This window comes from Danio rerio, chromosome 7 (genome assembly GCF_049306965.1).
Source record: "Danio rerio strain Tuebingen ecotype United States chromosome 7, GRCz12tu, whole genome shotgun sequence".
Classification (NCBI taxonomy): Eukaryota; Metazoa; Chordata; class Actinopteri; order Cypriniformes; family Danionidae; genus Danio; species Danio rerio.
Window position 1 is genome coordinate 70,960,001 of NC_133182.1, and position 26,473 is coordinate 70,986,473.

The window sequence follows — 26,473 nt, forward strand, 5'->3', positions numbered from 1 at the left end:
GTCAATTTTGCTAACAGACAACCGCCGCTCATTAATCGGTTATTATAATAACGGTTAACGGGTCAGATTACTATTAATTTTATATTAAACAAATTGACGTGTCTATTTTGTGTCTGACACATTAAATATTGCATTTTAAAATAGGCTACTGATTTATTTTTATATGTTAGCATATTAATAACAGAACAGAACAACAGAGCATCTTCACGCACCTGCAGTGTTTAGCACAGAAGAGCAGAATAATTTAAATAAAATGAATAAAATAAATAGGACTGCCCTAAATTATTTTCATTTGAATAATTAATTTATATTACAAAACGAAAATACTGACTGATTCTTTTTAACAACCGGCATAGGCTGTTTTATTCCAATCATGTTTTTTCTTCCGTCAAATAAATAATGGCAGACTTCCTCAAATTGCCCGCTCCACGGACAAAATACGCATTTATTTAATGCCCCGCTGTTATTATTATTATAACAAAACCTTTTACATTTTAATAGAAATCATTATTTTAAAGAATAAGTCCTGATGGTTTCCTCTCTCTCCCTCGCGGTTCAAGTGCGCGTGCTGCATGATGAAAAGACAACAACAACGCACGCATATGTAGACTTTTTGTAAACAGTTTTGTTGTTTAAATATGCTATTGCATTAATGTGCATACATGCTTTATAAGCCGAAAACAAGGCGCATCTCACTGCCTTTATGTTGACAAGGAAAAAAGAAGAGAAGAAGCGCGGTCCTCTTATGAAACGGCTGAATCAGCTGGGTATCGATTGTGCATAAGTGTTGCTGTCTGTGTTGTTACAATTGTAATATTTAATGCTATTGTTATATTCAAGATTTGTACATACATACAGCTCTGGATAACTTAAAACAGCGATTAGAACTTCAGAGCGGCATGCGTCCTGAAGTAAAGCGAAACGGCTATAAATTTCCAGCAAGATAGAGTGATTATAACCAGAGTCATATACCTTTATCTCTAAATAAAGTATAACTATAGAAACTGTGTTCATCTTAACTGAAAGCTTCGTCCTGTTTCCTGGCCTCACGCATCGCGCTGTCAGTCAGCACGTAACGTTAACTCCCAAAGGTTCAAACAGAAAGCGCACAACACGGTTACAGAAAAGTTTCCTCTGCAGAGGAGTCGGGGCATCTGGTGAACGCCCATCCCTCTCTGCGCAGCCACATTAACAACAATGCTTTGACAGCACTGGCAATGTTTCTGCCGTTGTCGGTTGTCAAGAGGGGTTAAGTTGGTTTTGTTTTTGATATTCCTGACACATTCAGACAGTCCCTTTACTAAGAGCTCCGTGCGAGCTCTCCCGGTTAAACGCTTATTGCGAGGGCTTAAACGGAGCAGTGCTTGTAATGTCGAGCGGAAAAAAAGTGTTTCCTCACGTTCTTCTTCAACTAGCTCAACTTTTGCAGGCACGCGTGACGTTATTGGAAAGGTAGTCAAGGGGTGTGTCGCGATTCTCCCTTATCACACCGCGACACAGGATCGTAGATCTGAGTGTCGCGATTTCGATTTTATATTGTGTATCGTTACAGCCCTAATATATATATATATATATATATATATATATATATATATATATATATATATATATATATATATATATATATATATATATATATATATATATATATACGATACACGATATAAAATCGAAATCGTGACATATATATATATTTACACAACAGCTCTGTCTGGTTCTCAAATCTGATTGGCTGATAGCCGTGCGATATTCTGCAATATCAGAACTCCTACAGCCTCTTTACTCTTTGTGTATTACTCCGCCCACATACAGCCAGCAAAAAGCAGACACTACAGATCTAAAGTTTAAAAGATGCATGCTCAACTGTGTAACTGTCAGCTTATGATTTTAGTCCAATGTGGAAGAAAGTAGTTCCACATACAAAAGGGTTTTTGAGACTCTCCATGTTTGATTTTGTTTTTATATAGACAATTATGGCACAGGCGAATGGTCGGCAGCAATGAATTAAAATGATAACACAAGGCAAGGGTCAAAACACGGCTAGGCTAAACAAAGAAAAACGCATTGAAATGCTCACAAATAAACAAGACTCAGCACATATGTGTCTGTCTGTGCTGTATAGTCCTAGTAATCAGTGCCTGAGCAGCTTCCAGCTGTGTGTGTATATATGTGTGTTTGTGTGTGTGTGTGTGTGGGTAATCAATGGAACTTTGGAACAGGTGTGCGTATCAAGTGCATGACGGGATTTGTAGTTTGTTAAAGTGACAGAATTGTAATAATTCAAAAAAAATGTGAATAATAAATCTGAAAATATGCAAATAAAAGTGAATAAATAACAAACAAATAGGGGATATTCATCAATCAAATCAATCATAATGTTCAAATGTAACTATCAGAGTATGTTCAGTTGTTCCAATAAAATCGTTGGCATAGCACTAATCACTTTTAGGATATCCAGAAAAGGTTACAACACAGTTTCTAATCACTTTTTACAGTTTGATTTAATTAATATACTTGTCAAAAGTGATTTTTAAATCATGTGGCTTTTTAACTTTAGCCCTTGCTGTGCTGCATTGCATAAAACATAAACATTTCTAAGCAAAAATTTGATTTGTTTTCTCAGATTTGGCCATGACCAAGGAGGCAGGAGTGTGGGTGTAGCTGTTGCAGTGGAGCAAGATATTGCAAACACCGTCCTTTACTCCCACAGATCAGATGATGGGTGAAGCTGAAGATGAGAAGAACCGGACTGGACGGCTGTTTGAGAACTTTGTCCAGGCCACGGACTGTAAAAGCACTCTGCAGGCCTTCAATATTTTGTGCGGTTCCCTGGAGCTGGACCCTCTGGAGCACAGCAGCTTCTACGGCAGCCTGAAGAGCTCGCTGACCTGCTGGAAAGCCAAAGCTCTGTGGAGTAAACTGGACAAGAGAGCCAGCCATAAAGAGTACAAGAAGGGCAGAGCATGTGAGGGCATTAAGGTAAGCTTACCAAACAAACGAAACAGTTTTTTTAAAGCTCAGTAATAGCAATAGTTGTATGCAAAGATTATATTACAGTGCATCCGGAAGGTATTCATAGCTCTTCACTTTTTTCACATTTTTTTAAGTTACAGCCTTATTCCAAAATGGATTATATAAATTTATTTCCTCAAAATTCTACACACAATACCCCATAATGACAATGTGAAAAAGTTTTTGAAATTGCTGCAAATTTATTAAAAATAAAAAACCTGGAAAATCACATGTACATCAGTATTCACAGCCTTTGCTCAATACTTTGTTGATGCACCTTTGGCAGCAAATACTGTACAGCCACAAGTCTTAATGAATATGATGCCACAAGCTTGGCACACCTGTCTTTGGGAAATTTTGCCCATTCCTTTTTGCAGTACCTCTCAAGCTCTATAAGGTTGGATGGGAATCGATGTTGTACAGCCATTTTCAGATCTCTCCAGAGATGTTCAATAAGATTCAGGTCTGGGCTCTGGCTGGGCCACTCAAGGACATTCACAGAGCTGTTGTGAAGCCACTTCATTGATATTTTGGCGGTGTGCTTTGAGTCATTGTCCTGCTGGAAGATGAACCGTCACTCCAGCCTGAGGTCAAGAGCACTCTGTAGCAGGTTTTCATTCAGGATGTCTCTGTAAATTGCTGCATTCGTCTTTCCCTCTATCCTGACTAAAGTCTTCCAGTTCCTGCTGCTGAAAAACATCCCCACAGCATGATGCTGCCACCACCATGCTTCACTGTAGGAATGGTATTAACCTGCTGATGAGCGGTGCCTGGTTTTTTCCAAACATAACGCCTGGCATTCACTCCAAAGAGATCAATTTTAGGCTCATCAGTCCAGAGAGTGTCTGAAAGTTCTTCAGATGCCTTTTTGGCAAATTCCAGGCAGGCTGCTATGTGCTGGGTTGGGGCTGGAAGGGCATCCTCTGCATAAAACATGCCTGAATAGTTGGCAGTTCATTCTGTTGTGGTGACCCCTGATAAATAAGGGACTAAGCTAAAGGGAAATGAAGGAATGATGAATAATAATTATAATTTTATTTATTTACTTTTCCATTTGTCTTGTGACATAAATACTAAAAACAGAAATTCTCTTTTTCATAAAACATGTACATTTTAAAAATTTTTTACTATTATTTTATGGGAAAAAATATTATATTATCCTGATATATGACTTTCAGGATGACTAAATCACAAAAATAAAGAACAGCAGATATAAAAATGTAATTTCCTTACAAAAAACATTTATAGTTACAATATTAATATTCATTCATTCATTCATTCATTCATTTTCCTTCAGCTTAGTGCCTTATTTATCAGAGATTTCCACAGCAGAATGAACTGCCAACTTTTCCAGCAAATGTTTTAACAAGCAGATGCCATTCCAGCCACAATCTAGTACTGGGAAACAACCATACACACTCATTCACAAACACACTCATACACACTGAAAAAAAGTGTTGCATGCAGAACTGTTGCAAACAATTTATTTGTGTTGAATTTAAACAAACAAATTAAGTTTATTAATGTTCAACTTAATTTGTTTGTTTAAATTCATCACAAAAAAAATGTTTACAACCACTTAACATAAAAAAACTGAGTAAATCCAAGGAATCATCTATGAATAATTTTTTTCAGTGCACTAAGGCCAAATTAGATCATCCAGTTTTCTTATAGAGCATGTCTTTGGACTGTGGGGGAAACCGGAGCACCCAGAGGAAACCCACTCCAACACGGGGAGAACTTGTAAACTTCACACAGAAACGCCAACTGGCCCAGCCGGGACTCGAACCAGCAACCTTCTCACTGCGAGGCAACAGTGCTAATTACTGAGCCAATGATAATACATTTATTTCCAAATATTATTCATGTTAATTTTATCAAACTGTAAACAATAGGTTTCAGATGCTCAAACTCACAGAGATGATTCATTTGAACTGCATCAAACATTTAAATAAGGCAAAGCATGTGAGGACAGTAAAGAAGGTTGTTGCTGGATCGGAAATGGTTGCGGCTGGATGTTAAAGGGTCACGAAACACCAAAACACATTTTTTGAGCTGTTGACAGACGTATATGTGTCCCACACTGCTAAAAACACTATTAGGACACCTATATTTCACTAAATAGTGTGAATTAGTTGTTTTTGCATTATTTTAAGCAAATTCGTACTTCCGGTTTGAAACAAATTTTTGAAGCTGCGTCACGGTCATGACATAATAGCGTGTATTCCAGCGTGCAGACTGGGCGTCTGTGCCAGAGTGTGTCTTATTACGTCTTACAGTGTGATGCATTAATGCATGAGTAAGGCTTGGTTCAAACCAATCAGCGCGCTCTATTGTGCAACTTCATTAATATTCATTACTGTCACAGTGTTTAGACGACAGAGACGCCACGTTGTGTTGGCAAAACAAGTGTGAAGTGTTGCTTTTATAGTTTGCTGCCGTTAAGTTTTGTTTTCATCTTCTCTCTGTGAGAACGCAGCTGGAGTCACGTGTGGATTAACAGTGTGCGCGACGCGCGACAACATTAACTTACGTGTCTAAGGAGGATTATAGTTTACCTGAGAGCTGTTCTCATCTGCAAACGCTGAGATCCGGATTCGCTTGTAGTCTCCTCTTAATAAAGACGCGGCTCTAGTTGCTGGTGATTGTCCTGTCTCTACAGATTTGGTAAGTGAGCGACCAGTGCTCTTTGTTTATTCAGTTCGTATTTTATTTGTATCAAACAAACAATTGCACCGAGTGTAAACAAGTTAGCACTAACAGTTACAATTAAACTATAACCTCGTGTTGGATTTTGTGATCGGAATAACACAAGCGGCTTTCTGACACTACCTGCCGTGTGCATCTAAGTTTCCGGGAAATGCTGAGTTTTTTTTTTCTCTCTTTCGCCGTGCGGTATCAAAGATTGCATGAAAATACACGCTTAGATCAGTTCCTCGAATCAAATATCTCGTTAGTCGCGAGGGACATGAATGAATTCCCTGAATGAAAGAGCCAAACTGCAGTTAAAGTCCACCATTTAATAATTTGGCAAATGATTCGACTACAGATGTCCATGTAAACACAGTCACATTGTCTGCTGTGGTTGTGTATTTTGACTCTGAAATTCATCGCGCCCAAATAGACATTCCACACCATGCCTCTTTTCTTCCTCCGGCACTCCACCCTAAACAAAGCTGGACACGCCCACTTTTCTGACTTTTTCCAAAGTAGAGGTGTGAAAACACCCTGCTGAAACGGGGGGGGGGGGGGGGGGGGGGGGGGTTTCATGGCCCTTTAACAAGAATTATTTATATTATTTATAAAATTTCTCATTTATTGTATTTTATTAACGGCTACCCCATCCAAACCCTAAACCCAACCATTACAGTATAGTAAAAACAGTAGTTGTACAGAATAGTATTTATGTTATCTATTAAATTACCCAATAAATTGTATTTTTTAATGCCTACCCCCACCCAATCATCACAGTACTGTAAAAATGTAAATTATCGTTATACAGTGTCATAAAAAAATGTTGCTATATTAATGTGCATATCGCACCTCTGGCCGGCCGCGTATCCAATCTAGACTTTGCCATTAAAGTAAGCTAAAAAAAAATGCAGACACAATACTGGAATAGGTTATGATCTGTAAATGAGCTGGCGAATGTTTTGTTGAGGTCTTTATAAACTAAACATGTCTGTTGTTTACAGATTCCCTCTCAGATTTCGGGCTATGATTTTCGAGTGCTATGACATCATTATATACATGACATCACAGGCATATGTTGTTTGTTAGACGAGAGCTTTCTGGTTTTACCGGCAGCTTTATTATATGAGCTTATTAGTGGTGTGTGGCGAGGCAAACATCAGAGCCATTGCTCATAATAAGACGCCCTGCTCCTTTGTGAAGCAGACATGAATGATATCGCGGATTACCTCAAACTGTGTGGCATGTTGAGGAGAGCTTTTTTTCTTTTACTTCATCTGACAAATCATACATTTTGCCTCCCAGACGATGCATGATAGCATAGCTGAGTAGGCACTTTTTACACACTTTGCACTACTTTACGCTTGCTTGTTTGTGAGGTAGGGCAGCACGGTGGCTCAATGGTTAGCACTGTCACCTCACAGCAAGAAGATCACTGGTTCAAGTCCCGGCTGGGCCAATTGGCATTTCTGTGTACAGTTTGCATGTTCTCCCTGTGTTAGCATAGGTTTCCTCTAGGTTTCCCTCACAGTCCAAAGACATGCAGTATACTAGAGGTGAATTGGATGAATTAAATTGACTGTAGTGTATAAGTGTGTGTGTGAATGTGAAAGTGGATGGGTGTTTCCCAGTACTGGGTTGCAGCTGGAAGGGCATCCACTGTGTAAAAATATACCAGAATAGTTGGTGGTTCATTCTGCTGTGGCAACCTCTAATAAATAAGAGACTAAGCCGAAGGAAAATGAATAAATGAATGTTTGCGAAGTGTGTAGTCTTACTGTATTTTATGATATTTAAATGTTTTAAATCTATTTTGAAGAATGTTTTTTGGAGGGGGTGCTAATAATTGTGACTTCAATAGCATATATGCAGCCTTTGTAACGGCTTTTCTCAAAAGTCATGACATTGTTTGCTTTTATTCTTGTGTTTTTCTGTAAAAATACAGAAAATATCATGTTAAATTTTTCTTTCTTTTTTGATCTTTTTTGATAATAAAAAAAAGCATTTTTGATTCTCTTCGAATGTTGACACAGCAGGGAAAATAAGTATCAAACACCATTTTTCTCAGAAAACATATGCTGTTGACTTATACCTTTCAGAACATTAGAATGTTCTGCTCTGAACACAGTGTAGCTGTTTTTGTGGCCCATGCCTTTAATGCTAGTTCTCCCCGCCCAACGTTCACACGTGCCTGTCAGAGTGTGCCTCAATCTCCACCTTGGCTGCGTCAGATAAACAGCACAGTGACAGACATAAAGGAAGCAGATCTGACGTAACGTTTGTGAGAAATACTACAGTAAGAACCTTCCCAATGATTATTTGATGTATTTGTTGTGGAGTTAATTCAAGCCTTTCGATGAGTCACACACAATGTTGTTACAAATTTCACACATACACACACACAAAGCACTTGCGTTTAACTTTGCACAGCAAATGTGACAGGATACACGTTAATATCCACTGCTGTATGGACATCCATTATGTTAATGTACAAAATAAACCTGGTTAACGTCCACAAATCGAGATTGACGCGTCTTCTTTTATAATTGTACTGACATGCAGCTGTGGTGATAAAGACGGTAAAATCGATGTAATTTAAAACAAATGTTTTAAAAGCTTGTGAAACTCATTCATGATCACATTTGATGAGGATTGATGATCACAGAGAGCTGAACAGATCTTTAAATCCCAGTTGCTTTGTGCACGTCCTGTCTTGAAAATATGAGCAATATCACACGAGTAGCAGTGCGATATGTCTGTATATCAGCACTGGTGGGAGGCATGCGTTGACACGAGTCTATAGGCCGAGTGTTTTACTATCCCACCAGTGCTGATATACAGCCATATCGCACTGCTACTTGTGTGATATTGTGTTTATACAACAGTTCAACGGCACAGTTGTGTATATAAATAAGAAAATCAAACACGGAAAGTCTAAAAACCCCTTTTTAATAGGAGCTACTTTCTTCCGCCATTCACATCTGCAACTGACGTCAAAAAAGCAGAAGCCGTTTCTAATTCACAACGTCACTTTAGAGCTAGTGTTTGAATGACTCTATGTCTAAAGTGATGACAAAACTGGTGATTTTTGCTCACTTTAAGATTATAAGGCTGAACGTGACATGAAATACCATCCATCTACAGAGATATCGGTAACACTTTATAATAACTACACACTATAAATCATTTATTAAGCATTAGCAAATAGTGAGCATTAACTCTACATTAATAAGTATTAGTAAGCAGTTTTTAACTGCAGCTACAAATGCTCCATTCTTGACTTATAAGCAGCTATATAATGTGGTTAATAATTGTATTTCCATACTTAGTTAATGATTTATTTTTCATTACTAAATTAAGTATCGAATTATTTATAAACCAGTTGTATTTAAGAGTAGTTGAGGGTTTTTAGGATCATTCAGAATGAGTTAGTAAAGGATTAATAAACTATTGAAATCAACATTTAAATGTCTTATTATTCAAGCATATATTAATGGTTACTATACATGTTAATAAATGCTTTATTAACTCAACTTCATGCAGTTTTGTGACCTAATCTAAAGTGAGGAGTGTTCATGCTTTATAAATACCTTATAAATGACAAATAAAGGCTCAGTTAAACTCTAAACAGGAAAAAAAAATACATTATTCATTTCTCTTCATTTAAAGATACACAAATGAAACTGTACTTTAAATGAAAAATAAATCTTTGCAACCTTATCTAAAATAGAATCACTGTAGAGTTTAATCATTACATCTTATTATATTGTTAAATTATTATATTGTTGTTGTTTTATACAGTTTTATGTCATATTTTGACACTCCTGTTATTTGGCAATGTTTAAACTTTACAGTAAATTTACTTTTTAGAAAGATTGCACAGATTATCGTTCATTTGATTCTGAGCCTTTATTAGTCATTTATAAGGCATTTATAAAGCATGAATAGTCCTCACTTTAGATTAGGTCACAAAACTGCATGAAGTTGAGTTAGTAAAGCATTTATTAACATATTAGTTAACTATTAGTATATGCCGGAATAATAAAATGTATAAATGTTGATTTCAATAGTTTATTAATCATTTATTAACTCATTCTGAATGATCCTAAAAACCCTCAACTACTTTTAAATACAAACGGTTTGTAAATAATTCGATACTTAATTTAGTAATGAAAAATAAATCATTAACAGAGTATAAAAATACAATTATTAACCACATTATATAGCTGCTTATGTCAAGAATAGAGCATTTGTAGCTGCAGTTATAAACTGCTTACTAACACTTATTAATGTAGAGTTAATGCTTAACAGATAATGAGTTCACTATTTGCTAATGCTTAATAAATGATTTATAGTGTGTAATTATTATAAAGTGTTACCGAGATATCTTCTTACAGTGTTACAGTCAGTATTTCTCTGTTGCAATTGGGATTTCACAATAATTAACCCCAAAAATAACAACAAATTCACTACCAGCATCCTGTTGTGTTTGCGATAAGAAAAAACGCATGCACTTTGCTTATTTCAATCTGCCAACACAACACACATTCCTGATATGAAAGCAAATCGGTTTCCATACAGCACTACAACACACAAAAGAGAGAGATTGACTTATAATATCACTTACAACCATACCTGCCAACATGTCTCTGAAAATCCAGGAGACCAGGAGGGCGAGGGTGTTTGGGGGTGAGGTTGAGAACCGGGATAGGATGCACTTGGGTTTTGGGCGGGAACTGTAGCAAAGTTGGTAACCCAGGGGTGTTTTGCTTACAGACTGTACCAAAGAGGGGGGTGGGTGAAATTACGGGAGTTTTTTTTAGGAAGAAATAAAAATAGGATGGTTGCAGGAGACTGGTCTGTGTGCTTACCAGTTTAATATTGATTTGATCCGCTGTAGTTAGAAATCAGACTGTTAAATCTTCTAAGCGTAAGGGCTTATTATGCGCTTGTTTTGTCGCCATCTTGTGGATAGAAAATGTCAACCGTCGCCGACAAGCTCTCAGAAATTCTAAATATATTCAAATAGGCACTACTCTTACAAATAAACTGCATAGTTGCAATCTAAACAACTACATTCTCGACTAAAAAAGCCTCAAAACTACATTTTGTTGTCTAACAACGGTAATATTTGTCAAACTGTAGCGTCTCTCTGTTTGTTGGTAGCTGTATGTGGGCGGAGTAATCCACAGAGCTGAAGGGTGAAGAGGCCTTTGTGTGATGTTACTGGCTAAATATCACACGGCTATCAGCCAATCAGATTCAAGAACCAGACAGAACTGTTGTATAAATGATTATACGTGTTACTACTGAGACATGTTAATATGCAGCTGTCAATCAATTCAGTGGGCGGGGAAAATGTACTCGTACGTCACGTTGCGGTGGGCCTCAAAAAGGGAGGGATTTGAATTCTATTTTAACATCAGGAAATTAAATAAAACAGACTTAATGTGTTTCTATCATGCCAATATGACTGTGGACACACTATACCTACACACAGTTCTGTCCAAACAGCTTTCAAAAGGAGATTTTCATCATAGGTGCCCTTTAAACAATTTGTAAGATACTAGGTGTCAATTATATTAAAATGTTATTAAAAATTAGTTATTGAAACTATTAGGCAAAAAAAAAAAAGTGTTGAAAAAATCCTCCCTCTATTAAACAGCATTTCAAAATGTCACATGAGGGCTAATACCTTTGACTTCAGCTGTATTTTTTATGCTTTTCACACTGGAAATGTACCTGCCATTTTAGCTTCTGTTTTCTAAAAGTAATAGCAGGTTCTCATGAGATTGCCGCAAAGTGTCTCTAAGGGCCCTCATTAATTAAAAAGCCTGACTTCGGTGGGCTGGTGAGCTGCATTCATCATAACACTCTTCAAACGACAGCATCACTCAGCAGATATGATTACATTAGAAGATCAGACTCTTGGCTTGCTCAGTGTGAGAACTTCTCCATCATACACACACACACACACACACACACACACACACACACACACACACACACACACACACACACACACACACACACACACACACACTTTGAAAGTCTGCATGGAGTCAGGCCCAGCTTAACGTTTGTGAGTGTTTCAAGTGTTTCAAAGAGAGAATAGTTTAACAAGTTCACTTCATACGAGCAATAAACGGCCCACTTACATTTCTGATGTAAAGGAGAGCAGTTTTGCAGCTCTTTTAAGAGACTAATTTACCTCTTTTGTAATAAAGATGGTAATTATATACAGTAGTCTTGACTAAGGGCTGTTCTGCACACTTTAATCAAAACCAGAACTGTGTTGCTTAATGGCACTGTTTAAAAAAAACACAGCTATGGGGATTTTTTAGAAGGATCATAGGGGCATTAAAATAATGATTTGAAGCATCTAACCCCTGCTAGACTGGTCTGAGAATGTCTCGGCTCGATTGAAACAAACTCTGTAGCGGATTGATTGTAGTAAGAAAGCAATATTTTCCAATACTTTATGTATTTAGGTATTTTAACATGTATTTTAGGTAGGTATTTTATTGTGATCAATCACATCCAAAATAAAAAGTTCATATTTACAAAATATAATTGTACATATGTATGTATTGCATATGTATTGTATTGACTATTATGACTATATGACTATATGACTATTTTGATACATATTTATTTATTTATTTTTATTTTTTATTTTTTCAATGGCATAATCATGTATTCATTCATTTTCTTTTTGGCTCAGTCCCTTTATTAATCTGAGGTCGCTACAGCGGGATGAACCGCCAACTTATCCAGCTTATGTTTTACGCAGTGGATGCCCTTCCAGATGTGTTCTTTAGCATAATGTTTAAGGTGATGACAAAACAGGCGATTTTGCTCACATTTTAAGAAAATAAGACTGAACGTCATGAAATGCCATCAGTCTACAAAGATCTGTCTCATCTTGTGGCAGAACATCCAGTTAAATTGCTCTGCTCAGTATGAAAGGTTGATGGCTGCCGACGCGCTGAATCTCCAAAAGGATAAATATTTTAAAATAAGCACTATCCTTATAAATAAACTGCATAGTTACAATCCAAACAACTACATTCTTGTCTAAAAAAACTCAAAAGTACATTATGTTGTCAAACAGCTGCAATATTTGTCAAACTGTAGTGAGTTTTTTGATTTGCTGTCACCTTATGTGGGCGGAGCAATGCACACAGGTGAAGAGACTGTACCAGTGCTGTTATTGCAGAATATCTCACAGCTATCAGCCAATCAGATTCCAGAACCAGATAGAACTGTTGTGTAGGTTGCAATAGTGTTTAAGATTTAAATGTGGATGTGTTTTTAAGGCCTTTGACTGCAAGATTCCAAGCGAATTCAACCCATTTGGGCATAAGACGTTTGGCATAAAGATTGTGTTTACATATTTATACAATGTAGACTATATGGTGTTATTTTACATTTGATTTCAAAGTTTTCTGAACCTTTTAGTTCATTGTTTATTTAATCTTTGCTCTATTATTTTGTTATGTGCTTTAATTAGTTTGATTTAGTATATTTCTAAGATGCACTTGAAATCACCCCAGTCAATGTCAAATTATGAATTCATTCCAAATAGTTACACAAATCATCTTACCAAATTACATGCTTATCCCGATATATTTGGCAGAAAAACTAAATATCGCAATGTTATTTTATTGTGCAGCCCTACTAAAAACTAGGCAGATATTGGAACAAGTCTTCATTTTGTACCATTTTTACCTTTTCTGCAATTGGATATTTGTACTGTCTCAAACTCACAACATTGGTTGGGCAGGAAAATGACAGAAGCAGACAAAGCAATGTTCTGAAAGTTATGAATACTGGAAGGCAACATACGACAGGCTTACTTAATAAATTCTGCACATTAAGCTGGCATAGGAAATGTGTTTTAACATCCTGATGAATAATGAACCATCTGCCCCTTCATCCTGTTGTGAGTTCAGTTGAAAAGGAAAAAAAAAAACACTGTGCTTTAGGAAGAGTGACACAGTATCACTGCTCACCAGCCTCCAAATGACTGGCGGATTCACAGTCTGTTCAGGAAATGAGCTCATTCTCTCTTTATCAACCAGCGGGACAGCTCGCCGCTGCCTGTTTTATTGTTTTATGCTGGTTTTATGACCACTGCAGGCACTCAAAATCAGAGGCTAATCTAAAAGTTTGAACATTCAATGCAAACAAGATATATGAAGCTAACTTCAGCAAAACAGTAGACTCTAGACAGACAGAGTGATTTTGGAAATTTGGGATTTTTGTTTGCTGGTTGGTAACAACCAATGCAATTCATATATGCAAGGAAAACAAATCTAATTAGTTTACTAATGAAGCTATGCCTAATAAAATGAAATGACACAGGGAAAAAGTGTTAAACACATGAAGATAGGAAGGCAGTGAAAGCCCAGACAGTAGCTGAAACCTTTCAGTAGTTCTTCAGCAACCCTCACTGCATCATTGTAAATGAATATTAGCTGCATCAGTCCAACATCTACATTAGCAGGAGGATGAAGATGAAACCAGGGTGAACATTTCAGCAAGACAACAATCCAAAACACAGTCAAGAAAACTCTCAAATGCTTTCAGAGAAAAAAAATCAAGCTGTAGAATGGCCCAGCCATTCACTTGACTTGAATCCAATACAAAATATAAATTAAAGATCATATTTGATAGACGAGACCCACAAAACCATCAAGATTTTTACACTTTGTTAAAGTCTGTGAAAAAAATCACACGAGATGCCAGACAAAGTGATTTTGAAATTTCAGAAAGATTTGGTTTGCTTCTTTATTATTAACATTAATTACATGTAAATAGTTTTTAGTAATAAAAATACAGCATTCTGGAATAGTTGAGTGTGGCATGTAATTCAAGTGATGCCGGTTTCATATCCTTTATTTGTCTGTTTTTTTACCCTCACAATTTTTCTCATATTTTTAAAACTAGGGACGTACAAAATTTGTTGGCCATTGAACAGTCTCAAGCAGAAAATGAAATTCAGAAAAACTGATCAAAATATAAAGAATACAAACAAACAAGCAAGCAAACAAACAAACAAACAGATATGTCTGAATGTTGCATAGACCTCAATAAAGATAATATATTGTAATTTAATATTAATACAGTGCTAGCAAAAATTAGCATAATGGTGACTTTGTATTTAATTTTTTATGTGTATTGTAAAGGCCAATTCAACAAAAACTACTGAAACCTCATAAATTTGGCATGTGTTCTAATGATTTTGGCCACCACTGTATTTCTCTAAAAAAAATTTATTTAAAAAAAAGTTTTTTATCAGTATCATTTAAGTTACTAAGTTAAATTTAAAAAGTCTTACAACATGACTATATTATTTAATAATATAGCAAAATTATAACAAATAACAATTATTACAAAGCATTTTTGGTTTTCAGCCAAGTGCATCTAGATTTTTTCGTAGATCCATAGTAAAAACAATTATATTGTATAATATTACCAATACATTAAAATACTTTCTGTTTTTTTAATTCTTCAGAATTTATTGTGCTGTGTTGTATTAGTCCAAATTTAAAATAGTATTATTTGTTAAATTATGATAATACTTTATTAGTGTAATGCCTACAGTAGATAAAAGTATGTGTTTCTTTTTAAACATGTATTGTCTCCAAACCTTTCAATGGTTATGTATAACCAAATATACACTCACAGGCCACTTTATTAGGTACATCTGTCCAGCTGCTCGTTAACTTAAATTTCTTATCAGCCAATCACATGGCAGCAATTCAATGCATTTAGGCATGTAGACATGATCAAGGCAATCTGCTGCAGTTTAAACCGAGCATCAGAATGGGGAAGAAAGGGGATTTAGGTGACTGAATGTGGCATGGTTGTTGGTGCCAGACAGGCTGGTCTGAGTATTTCAGAAACTGCTGATCTACTGGGATTTTCACTCGCAACCATCTATAGGGTTTACAGAGAATGGTCCAAAATAGTGCCTTGTGGATGCCAAGAGCCAGAGGAGAATGGCCAGACCTTGTACGAGCTGATAGAAAGGCAGCACTTACTCAAATACACTCGTTACAACCAAGTCTGCAGAAGAGCATCTCTGAACGCACAAAGCATAGAACCTTGAGGCGGATGGGCTACAGCAGCAGAAAACCACACCAGGTGCCACTCCTGTCAGCTAAGAACAGGAAACTGAGGCTACATTTCACAACATTGGACAATAGAAGATTGGAAAAACGTTGCCTGGTCTGATAAGTCTCGATTTTTGCTGCGACATTCGAATGGTAGGGTCAGTAATTGGCATCAACACCATGAAAGCATGGATCCATCCTGCTTTGTATCAGTGGTTCAGGCTAGTGGTGGTGGTGTAATGGTGTGAGGAATATTTTCTTGACACACTTTGGACCCATTACTACCATTTGAGCATCGTGTCAACGCTACGGCCTACTTGAGTATTGTTGCTGACCATGTGCATCTTTTTATGACCACAGTGTACCCATCTTCTGATGGCTACTTCCAGCAGGATAACGCGGCATGTCATAAAGTGTGAATCATCTCAGACTAGTTTCTTGAACATGACAATAAGTTCACTGTACTCAAATGGCCTCCACAGTCACCAGATCACAATCCAATAGAGCACCTTTGGTATGTGGTGGAACGGGAGATTCACATCATGGATGTGCATCCCACAAATCTTCAGCAACTGCATGATGCTATCATGTCAATATGGAGCAAAATCGCTGAGGAATATTTTCAGTACCTTGTTGAATCTATGCCAAAGTATTAAGGCAGGTGTGTCCAACCTGGTACTAGTAAGGTATACCTAATAAAGTGAGTGTATATTAACATTTATTAATTTTGGCATGATGCAGTTTTAACACAGAAACAGATTCACTGTTTGAGAAAACCTCAGTTAAATTTGCTCTCAAGAATGGCCTTTTCAGAACTGATCCGCTAACAGAATAACTGTGAAATAGGGTCCCACATTTGGGCAGCAGTTAAATAAAGTTGACACAGAAAGTGTGTTTTGAAATTCTTCCCTATAAATTTCTGGGCTGTTTCTCAGGGGTGGTGTAGTGGTTTCACTACCGGATTTTGTGGTAAATACTTGGAGGCGTTCCTCAGTCTAAGCAGTGTGAGCTCCTGACCCAGACTCAAGCGCATGAGGCACTGTTTCTCACATTGGGAAAGTCAATGTCTAGTCTTTGTACAGTTGAAGTCACAATTATAAGCCCTCCTGTGAATTGTTTTTTTTTCCTTTTTTTTAAATATTTCCCAAACAATGTTTAACAGAGCAAGGAATTTTTTTACAATATTTCTTGTAATATTTTTTCTTCTTCTGGAGAAAGTCTTATTTGTTTTATTTCAGCTGGAATAAAAGCAGTTTTTATGTTTTTAGAAATCATTTTAAGGTTAATATTAGCCCCCTTAAAAAAAAAATAAATAAATAAATAAAAAAAAAAAAAAATATATATATATATATATATATATATATATATATATATATATATATATATATATATATATATATATATATATATATATTTATTTATTTATTTATTTTATTTTTTTCTAATGTCTACAGAACAAACCATTGTTATACAATAACTTACCTAATTACACTAACTTACATAATTAGCCTACTACGTTAACCCAAATAAGAAGAACTAAATAAAAAAAAGATGTAACTCATTCATTCATTTCATTTTCTTTTCGCCTTAGTCATTTTATTAATCAGGGGAATGATTTTATTAATCAGCGAAATGAACCGCCAACTTATCCAGCATATGTTTTTACACAGCGGATATCCTTCCAGCTTCAACCCATCACTGTGAAACACCCATACACTCTCATTCAAACACACACACTACGGACAATTTAGCTTACCCAATCCACCTATTGCACATGTCTTTGGACTTGTGGGGTAAACCGTAGCAAACCCACGCCAAAATGGGGAGAACATGCAAACTCCACACAAAAATGCCAACTGACCCAGCCGAGGCTAGAGCCAGCAACCTGCTTTGAGGTGATTGTGCTACCCACTGCGCCACTGAGCCACGCCTTTGATGTAAGTCTTTGCCTCAAAATTTTTTAAATTGAAAATGTAATTTTTCAAAACTTAAATATTTAGATTTTATGCTACACACCCTTTTCATTACAGTTAAATTAAAACTTGTTATTAAATCAACTTAAATATTTTAAGTTACAGTGACTTAAGCGTGGCGACAGTGGCGCAGTAGTTAGTAGAGGTCTGCATTCCCCGACCAGGTTTCTGCGGCGCGGGAATAAATTTCTGAATAAAGCGCGGGAGCAGTCGGTAACGGGTTTAATTTGGGACGGGAGCGGGCTGTCTAGCAATATCGCTTCTGACTCCCGAGCGAGCACGCGTATGTATGTGTGTAAATGAAATGCAGTGTTTAGCTTGTTTGTTGCTGTGTGTGTGTATGTGTGTGTGCGCATGCGCAAATAAGAGGTGTGAGTGTGAGCGCGCGAATGAGAGAGAGCTTTGCCTGTGTGTGTGCTTGGTGCTTATGTGTGTGTGTTTATACAGACAGCTTGTTATAGGCTGTCTGGACTCTGTGTAGCTGGGTGGTTTTCGCTTTTGTCCTTTAGCGGGATCGGGCATGGAGGGTAGAAAACGGGGTGGGTCAGGCAGCGGGACAACAAATGCTGAATGCAAGCGGGAGCGGTCAGGTTCGGGCTAAAACCTGGCAGGTGCGGGCGGTAGCGGGATTCAAAATTTAGTCCCGCACAGATCTCTAGTAGTAGTGCTGTCGCCTCACACCAAGAAGGTCGCTGGTTCGAGCCTCGGCTGGGTTACTTGGCGTTTCTGTGTGTAGTTTGCATGTTCTCCCTGCGTTCGCGTGGGTTTCCTCCGGGTGCTCCGGTTTCCCCCACAGTCCAAAGACATGCGGCACAGGTGAATTGGGTAGGCTAAATTGTCCGTAGTGTATGAGCGTGAATGAGTGTGTATGGATGTTTCCCAAAGTTGGGTTGCATCTAGAAGGGCATCTGTTGCGTAAAAAACATGCTGGATACGTTGGCGGTTCATTTCACCATGGTGACCCCGGATTAATAAAGGAATCAATCCGAAAAGAATATGAATGACTTAAACGTTTGCTCAATCACAATTACTTTTAAGTTGAATGAACTTAATATTAAACTTTGTCTTTTTTTATCTCAAAACATTTATAACACAATACTCAAAATCATATACCTCAAAACTGAATTTTTTGAGCTAACTTGTCTCAAATATTTTAGGCACAAAAATCTTAAACAGTTTAAAAGACAGTGTAAATTCTTGCCCTACCCTATTTATTTATTCCTCTTCATTAAATGCATTCTTGTGTTCATGTGTGATTGTAAATAACTAACAGCTTTTCACTGCATTAGGAACTTAGGTCTTTAAATGTCACTTGAAGCTGAATACTGTCTTAACAAAAATCTAGTCAAATATTATGCACCGTCATCATGGCAAAGATAAAATAAATTCGTTATTAGAGATGAGTTATTAAATCTGTTATGTATAGAAATGTGTTGAAAAAAATCTTCTTTACGTTAAACAGAAATTGGGAAAAATATAAAAGGGGGCTAATAATTCTGACTTCAACTGTATATGTTTGAACCCATGTGCAGTCTGCTGGACATATGCATACAGCTGTGACTTTGTGATAACTTGAGTAGTGTAAACAAATCATACAGTGGCGTTTTACATGCATTACCACTTCTGACTTCTGTTCCACCACTCTAAAGGTCCGTTTCGCTATCCTTAAATGATTGTTATTCTTCAGGCCTGAATGCTTAAGAGTCTGGCCTGCTCTCCTGGTGGTCGCTTCAGTCTATCGAGCAGCTTTTTTCTCGGGCGCTCTGGCGTCTAATGGGCTGTATGCATAGCTAGTGTTTTTCAGCCAACAGTAAACTTCCGGTGAAAGCTTAATGTGACTGTTTTTAATTTTATACGGTTCCTTTTACAGCATCGACATTGTAATGTAATTTAAATACAATCAGTTAAATAGACTTATCCAATCATTTAGCTGTTCAAGCGTAAAACGAGATGAAAGACAGTGTAAACGCTAGCACCATCAGTACACTGCAAAAAATGCTTTTCTTGCTTAGATTTTTTGTCTCGTTTCTAGTCTAAATATCTAAAATTTATTATGTAAAGAAGCATTTTCTAAACAAGCAAAACATATTGTCTTGTTTTGAGAAATAATATGCCAATATTAAGTGAGTTTTTCCTTAAACCAGCAAAATAATCTGCCAATGGGGTTAGCAAATTAATCTTGTTTTTTCTTTTGATGTAAGATTATTTTGCTTACCCCATTGGCAAATTATTTTGCTGGTTTAAGGAAAAACTCACTTAATATTGGCATATTATTTCTTAAAACAAGACAATATGTTTTGCTTGTCTAGAAAACTCTTCTTGATTTAGGAATTTTTAGATATTTGGACTAGAAACAAGACAAAAAATCTAAGTAAGAAAAGCATTTTTTGCAGTGTAGTAGCAGGCCAGCAGAGAAACTCTGAGAGGGTAAAATAAATGTTCATATTTTGAAGTCGTGGCAGGGGAAATTGGAATTTAATGCAGTGCTTCTTGTCCGATTTGAGACCCACTTCATATCTTATATCTATCATGCAGTGATGATCACTGTTTTTTAAAGAAATCTAATTTTAAACTTGGTGATTTTGTAAAGAAAGACCGGAAGTGCTTGGGCTGGAAAATTAAAAGTCTGTGTGCATCTACCCCATTGAGCAAACCATTCAAGCAAACTGTGATCACTATGTGCTCTGGAACCAGAGTAAGTGCTGTATGTGTGTCTGGGTGTAAGTTATTGGTTGTGCATTGAGGTGGTCTCTGGTTCCACTGGGCTTTGTGTAAAGTGGATGTTGGTTCAATGCATACCATGGCTTTCACTAGGAAGTCTCATCTGGCAGGTCATGCCGCCAGTTCCTGTCCTGCAGACTTTTTCCATACGATAAAAGAGGCTGATCCAGCCCAAAGTGGCAGTGGAATAATGGGGTTTAGCAGCTGATGTTGGTTTGTACAGTGATTGGCTGGATTTTACCAAGTAGATTTTACCACGCCAAGGAGACATTCATACAGGACATGTTTTATTCATTCCAATGCACCAATTTCACATAGTTTTTTTAAGTAATTTCTATTCAATTTATCTTTATTTCTATAGCCCTTGTCACAATGTAGATTGGGTCAAAGCAGCTTAACATAGATGACCGGGCTAAGATTTATTGCAATTAATCACACCCAAAATAAAAGTTTGTTTTGACATAATATATGCGTGTATTTTATATATATTACGTAAGGAGGCACAATGACTCAGTGGTTAGCAGTCCCCTCACAGCAAGAAGGTCACTGGTTCGAGTCCCAGCTGGGATATTTGGCATTTCCTTTAATTAAAATTTCTGGTATATTTCTGTAACTTAATGGCCGTTATTTTACCTTTTTTTTCTGACACTCCAGCTGCCGGAAATAAACCGTAAAACTATGGATTTTTTTACGGTGGATATTTTCCGACAAGATTCACACATGCGGCTGTCAGTAAAGGACCACACACACACACACACACACACACATTGCGAAATATGAGTTTTTTTCTGTACTGCAGGACCCGACCAGATTTGGGACCCGACCAGATTTCTTGCGGACTTCTACTTTGTATGATTACAGTTGAACTCCTAAAGTCACATGTAATGTTTTTGACAATGTTTTTAGTAAAATCTGCCGACATTTTTTTGTTAAATATGTTCTGAGAATTTTGTAATATATCTGTGGATTAATATGGAATGATTTTGGAAGTATCATAGCTAAAAACGTAATATATGAAATAAAAAAAAAAACTTTTATTTATTGTTTATAATGAAAATCCAATTAGATCCACTTATTTGGGAAACAAAGCAAGTCTTTAATATGATACTTTTTATCTACTAAAAGACAGACATATTACTTTACTAACTATAGTGTAAATAAATAGTTGGAGCATTTTCATATGTCAATAATTTTACTCAAATTAATTTAGAAACTGAATAAATAAATGGACTCAATGATCGGCTAAAATTCTCCAGATTTCTACTCATGCAGTCTTTGGCTTATAATCTGGCCTTTGAACTTCTCATGACCATTGCTGTCAGGAGGATGACTGCAATTTAATCTGAAGGATCTTCAAGACTTCCAACTTAGATATGCTTAGCATTTATAGCCGGTTTGGCATGCTGTCCCTGGAGAGAACTCTGAGCTCGGAGATATTTGAGCCCAGGGCTCCCGCCCAGTCAATAAGCATATCAGGGGATCCGAGATCAGGTAGGTCTCGATAGTTCCCCCTTTAGAAAGGGGAGTAAAAGGGGGAGATGGGGTGGAAGGGGGGATTCTTCCAAAATGAAGATAGGGCAAAAATGAGAAAGTGATCCATTTATAGTAAGCTAGGATCACTTGGATTGGATTATTACTGATTACGGATGAGTGGCCAGCAGTGCTCAATCATATCACATGCTCCTCTCGAAATTAGTTTATGAAACTTCACTTCATTTCTGCTCTAAAGATTAACGAAGGTCTCGGGGGATTGGAATAACACGAGAGTGAATAATTAATAGCAGAATTTGTGGGTGAACTAACCCTTGAATAAAAAGCTCTGACAAACAGGAGGCCTTGGATTTCACACTGAAAAAAGTGTTGCATGCAGAACTGTTGCAAACAATTCATTTGTGTTGAATTTAAACAAACAAATTAAGTTTAATATTGTTCAACTTAATTTGTTAGATTAAATTCAACACAAATAAATTAAGTGTTTACAACCACTTAACGTAAAAAAATAGAGTAAATCCAAGGAATCATCTGTGAATATTTTTTTTCAGTGCACTTTTACTTAATTTGTTGTCATCAGGTGGACATTCAAGTAAATAACACAGTATTTAACTGTAATATGAACTGTATTTTACTGCAGGTAGTTGTGCAGTATGTTACTGTAATTTAAAGTTGCATTGTGAAAATTACTGTATATTTTACAATAAAGAAATGCAATACTCTAAATACATATACAGCAAGATAAATGGTGCTGTAAACGTAAATACAATATTAGTGCTGTAATGGATTTACAGTAAGTTACTGGTAAACTGATGTTACTGTAGATTCTACAGGAAATTGCTAACAGTGAGCTATCATTTTTATTTTTGCTGTATGGGTCACTATACCACTGTTAGAAGAAAACAAAATGATTTTAAGCACCCAGGGATGGCCAGGAAACAGCTCCACGCTGACTCAACAGGAAACTTCACCTCTGGACTACTGTTCTGCTTGGTTTCAGGGTGGGGATGAGCAGAAACAAAAGAGTTATCATTGTGTTCATATCTGCTCTGACTGATGGAGCGTTTCATTAGTCTGTGGGGATGGTAAATCTTCAGACTGGAGTGTATGCGTGGCTCCGTGTCTGTTCTGAATAGGCTGCCTTTGTTCACTGCCTGTGGCTTTTAGTTGAGGTGAAGTCAAACAGAGACAGTGAGCGCACCTGGCCTGTCAGTCTGTGCTGCTGGTAACTGGTCCATCCAGTGTAATCAAAAGCAGCAGCGCAGGGACAGACCTGTCCAGACAGTGCAGTGGCCACCTGCGCCTGCCAACCTCATACCTGAAGCATAGACGGAGAACAGATCTCCCCTCAAGCATTTAATACTTGCTGCTTTTCTTTGTTTTCCTGCATCCTAACATGTTCCCACCACTGCTGCACACTGCTGTTATTGATAATGTCAACACTGTTAGTCAATATACTTCAAATAATACTGTTTTTACAGTGTTTACCCAATAAACACTGTAAAAACCTTAATAGAGGTAAAACGATTATTGCATCATATAACGCCCCTTTCCAGTTGTACACATTTGTTGCTCTGCAAAGCTCAGTTTCACATGAACATTACTAAAAGCATGTACTGTAATGTAATGTTTGCAGCATCATTTATTGATGAACATTCAAATCATTCATGTTTTTAAAATTTAGAATTGGACTGAATGCTGTTATGTGTGTGCGCTCAGCCTCATAGACGAGCAGAGCACACACATCTAAAGTCATCTTCATACAGGCCCGGATTGGCTAATCTGGAGGAGCGGGAGAATACCTGGTTGGCCGGTCCGTTTTTAGCTGCTTGCACTCTCAGCAGTCGCACTTTTTTCATTTATTTATTTATTTGACCATAGCCTAACTCTTTTTATTCATTATAAAGCCGCAGCTCCGCTCTTTTAATTTATTTTCTCGTAGCCCTGTGAGCAAAAAGCAGCCTGCAGGTTAATGATGAGGTAACTATCATTCCACCCCAAACAGTGGCACCTTGTGAATATAAGAATTTGAATAATTAATAATAATGAATATTACACCTGATCAATGAAAATCAGATGATAGTTTTTTAATAACTAATTTCTAATACCTGATTTCTTTTATTTTTGCTATGATGACAGAACATAATATTTGACTAGATATTTTCAAAATACAAGCATTCAAATTAAAGTGTGATTCAAAGGCTTAACTAGGGTAATTAGTAAAGTCATTGTATAACAGTAGCTTCTTCTGCAGACAATCAAAGAAATATATTTCTCAAGGCGGCTAATAATATTGATCTTAAAATAGTTTTCAAAATATTTAAACCTGCTTTTATTATAGCCAAAAAAAACAAAAAACAAATAAGCCTTTTCTCCAGAAGAACAATTACTATAGGAAATACCTTTGTTATGTTAAACATAATTAAAGAAATATTTATAAAAAATAATAAAAATAATAATAATTTTGACTTCAACTGTAATCGTTTTGAATAATCATGATTGCAATTATGACCAAAATAGTTGTGATTATGATTTTTCCCATAATCGAGCAGCCCTAGGTACAGAACAAATTTGTACTTAAAGGGCATATATTGGTAGGTTTATACTGTACCTAAACATTTCAAGAGGTGAGCTTTTTTAGGCACTAATATGTACCCTTGAGGTATTAAAAAGGGCCCTTTAAATACAAATATGTACCTTTCGAAAAGGTACCACCCCTGGGACAGCTCTTGTACCTTTATTTCTGAGAGAAAACAAAAGATAGAAGATGCTAAATCTGAGGAATAAATGCTGAAAGATGCTTGCTATTAAATAGCACATCCTGTCAGAAAAGCTGTTTCTTGGTGCTGAAGAGATCACGTTAAGCGCACTTTTGATGCTTTTGAATTTCAAAAGTAATGCTGTTCTGAATATTGTGTACATGTTTGCCATATTTTCTGTCTGTTTATTAAAGGTATATTTCACCTAAAAGTAATGGCCCTGGACCTGCTCCATACCTTTTAGTTAGATAGATTTGTACAAAAACCTTATGCTCCCAAAGTTGGTTTTGTTCTAAAACTTTTGCACAGTATTGTATATATATGGTGAAGCAGTGGCGCAGTAGGTAGTGCTGTCGCTGGTTTGAGCCTCGGCTCAGTTGAAGTTTCTGTGTGGAGTTTGCATGTTCTCCCTGTGTTGGTGTGGGTTTCCTCCGGGTGATCCAGTTTCCCCCACAGTCCAAAGACATGTGTGTTATAGGCTAAATTGTTCGTAGTGTATGAGTGTGTGTGTGTGGATGTTTCCCAGAGATGGGCATCCGCTGCGTAAAAACTTGCTGGATAAGTTGGGGGTTCATTCCACTGTGGCGACCCCAGATTAATAAAGGGACTAAGCCGACAAGGAAATGAATGAATGAATGAATGTATATTTATTACTAAAACATTTTAAGATTTTAGTAATACGTTTGAAACACACACACACACCACACACACACACACACACACGCACACACACACACACACACACGCATGACTACATTTCTGTTTTATGTTGTTATTAATGGAAGATGAAGGTCTTTTAATGACATTATCTGTGCCTCTAGCAGGCTGTGATCTGTAAATAGAAACAACTGACCCAGCACCAGGGACAACCATACACAGACACTGAGGCCTACATAAACACGATAAGATCCAGGATCAGGAGGGGCTGAAATCTGAGCGTATCACAATATTGATCACAGCACAAGCTGAGTCTTTTGCCATACACACACGCACACGCAAACACAGGGACAGGAAGCCCTGGCTGCCCTCGCTTCTGCTTCCTTATTTTGAGTTCAATTAACCGTCCTGAAGTCACGTTTGACTGTGTGTGTGTGTGTGTGGGAAATCAGCGGAGGGGAAAAGATCAAGAACAAAAAGTTCACATTGCACCATCTGGACTAAAGTGTGCTTGAGTTTTATGGAAGTCCAAGATGTGGCTTTCTTCTGTGACTCAAGAATAGAACTGTGTGAAAATCATCGCTCCACATAAAAAGCGATCTCTCATTATCACTAAACCAGAGGGAATGAAGTCATACCCACAGCAGGCATTCCCAGACACGTCCCGGAACCTGACGTCTTGACTTCCATGCATCCCTATGCGAGCCTGAATCATGAATCATTCCCTTTGATATGACAGGACTATAATCATGATTTAATGCTGAGGAAATCACACACGCGCCTCCAGTCATTGGCACTGGTCATGATGCTGTGTTTTGTATAAACATTTGCTTTTTGTTTGAGCTTGTCTGCTGAGATGTTCTGCTTTTTTTGTTTGAGTAAAATATGGCTCTTTGAATTTTATGATATTAATATTCATGGCATGAATATTGGAGTGCATGGAGGTTTTAAAGGGGACCTGTCATGCAAAAATCACTTTTAAAAGGGGATTAAAGAAAGTTTGGTAACACTTTACAATAATTACACACTATAAATCATTTATTATGCA

At 37.0% G+C, this 26,473-nt stretch overlaps 1 protein-coding gene across 50 annotated transcripts in view; it reads left to right on the forward strand.

Annotated features, from left to right (window-relative positions):
- Nucleotides 1–26,473, forward strand: part of mical2a (microtubule associated monooxygenase, calponin and LIM domain containing 2a) — a 144,075-nt gene that overhangs the window by 29,552 nt on the left and 88,050 nt on the right. For all 50 annotated transcript variants that reach the window (XR_012382807.1, XR_012382806.1, XR_012382810.1 and 47 more), the window contains exon 2: nt 2,624–2,979. Coding sequence is in view for 45 of the 50 variants with exons in the window: in XM_068222764.1 (XP_068078865.1) it covers nt 2,716–2,979 (264 nt within the window). In the remaining 5 variants the exon portion in view is untranslated. The remainder of the gene's footprint in view (nt 1–2,623; nt 2,980–26,473) is intronic.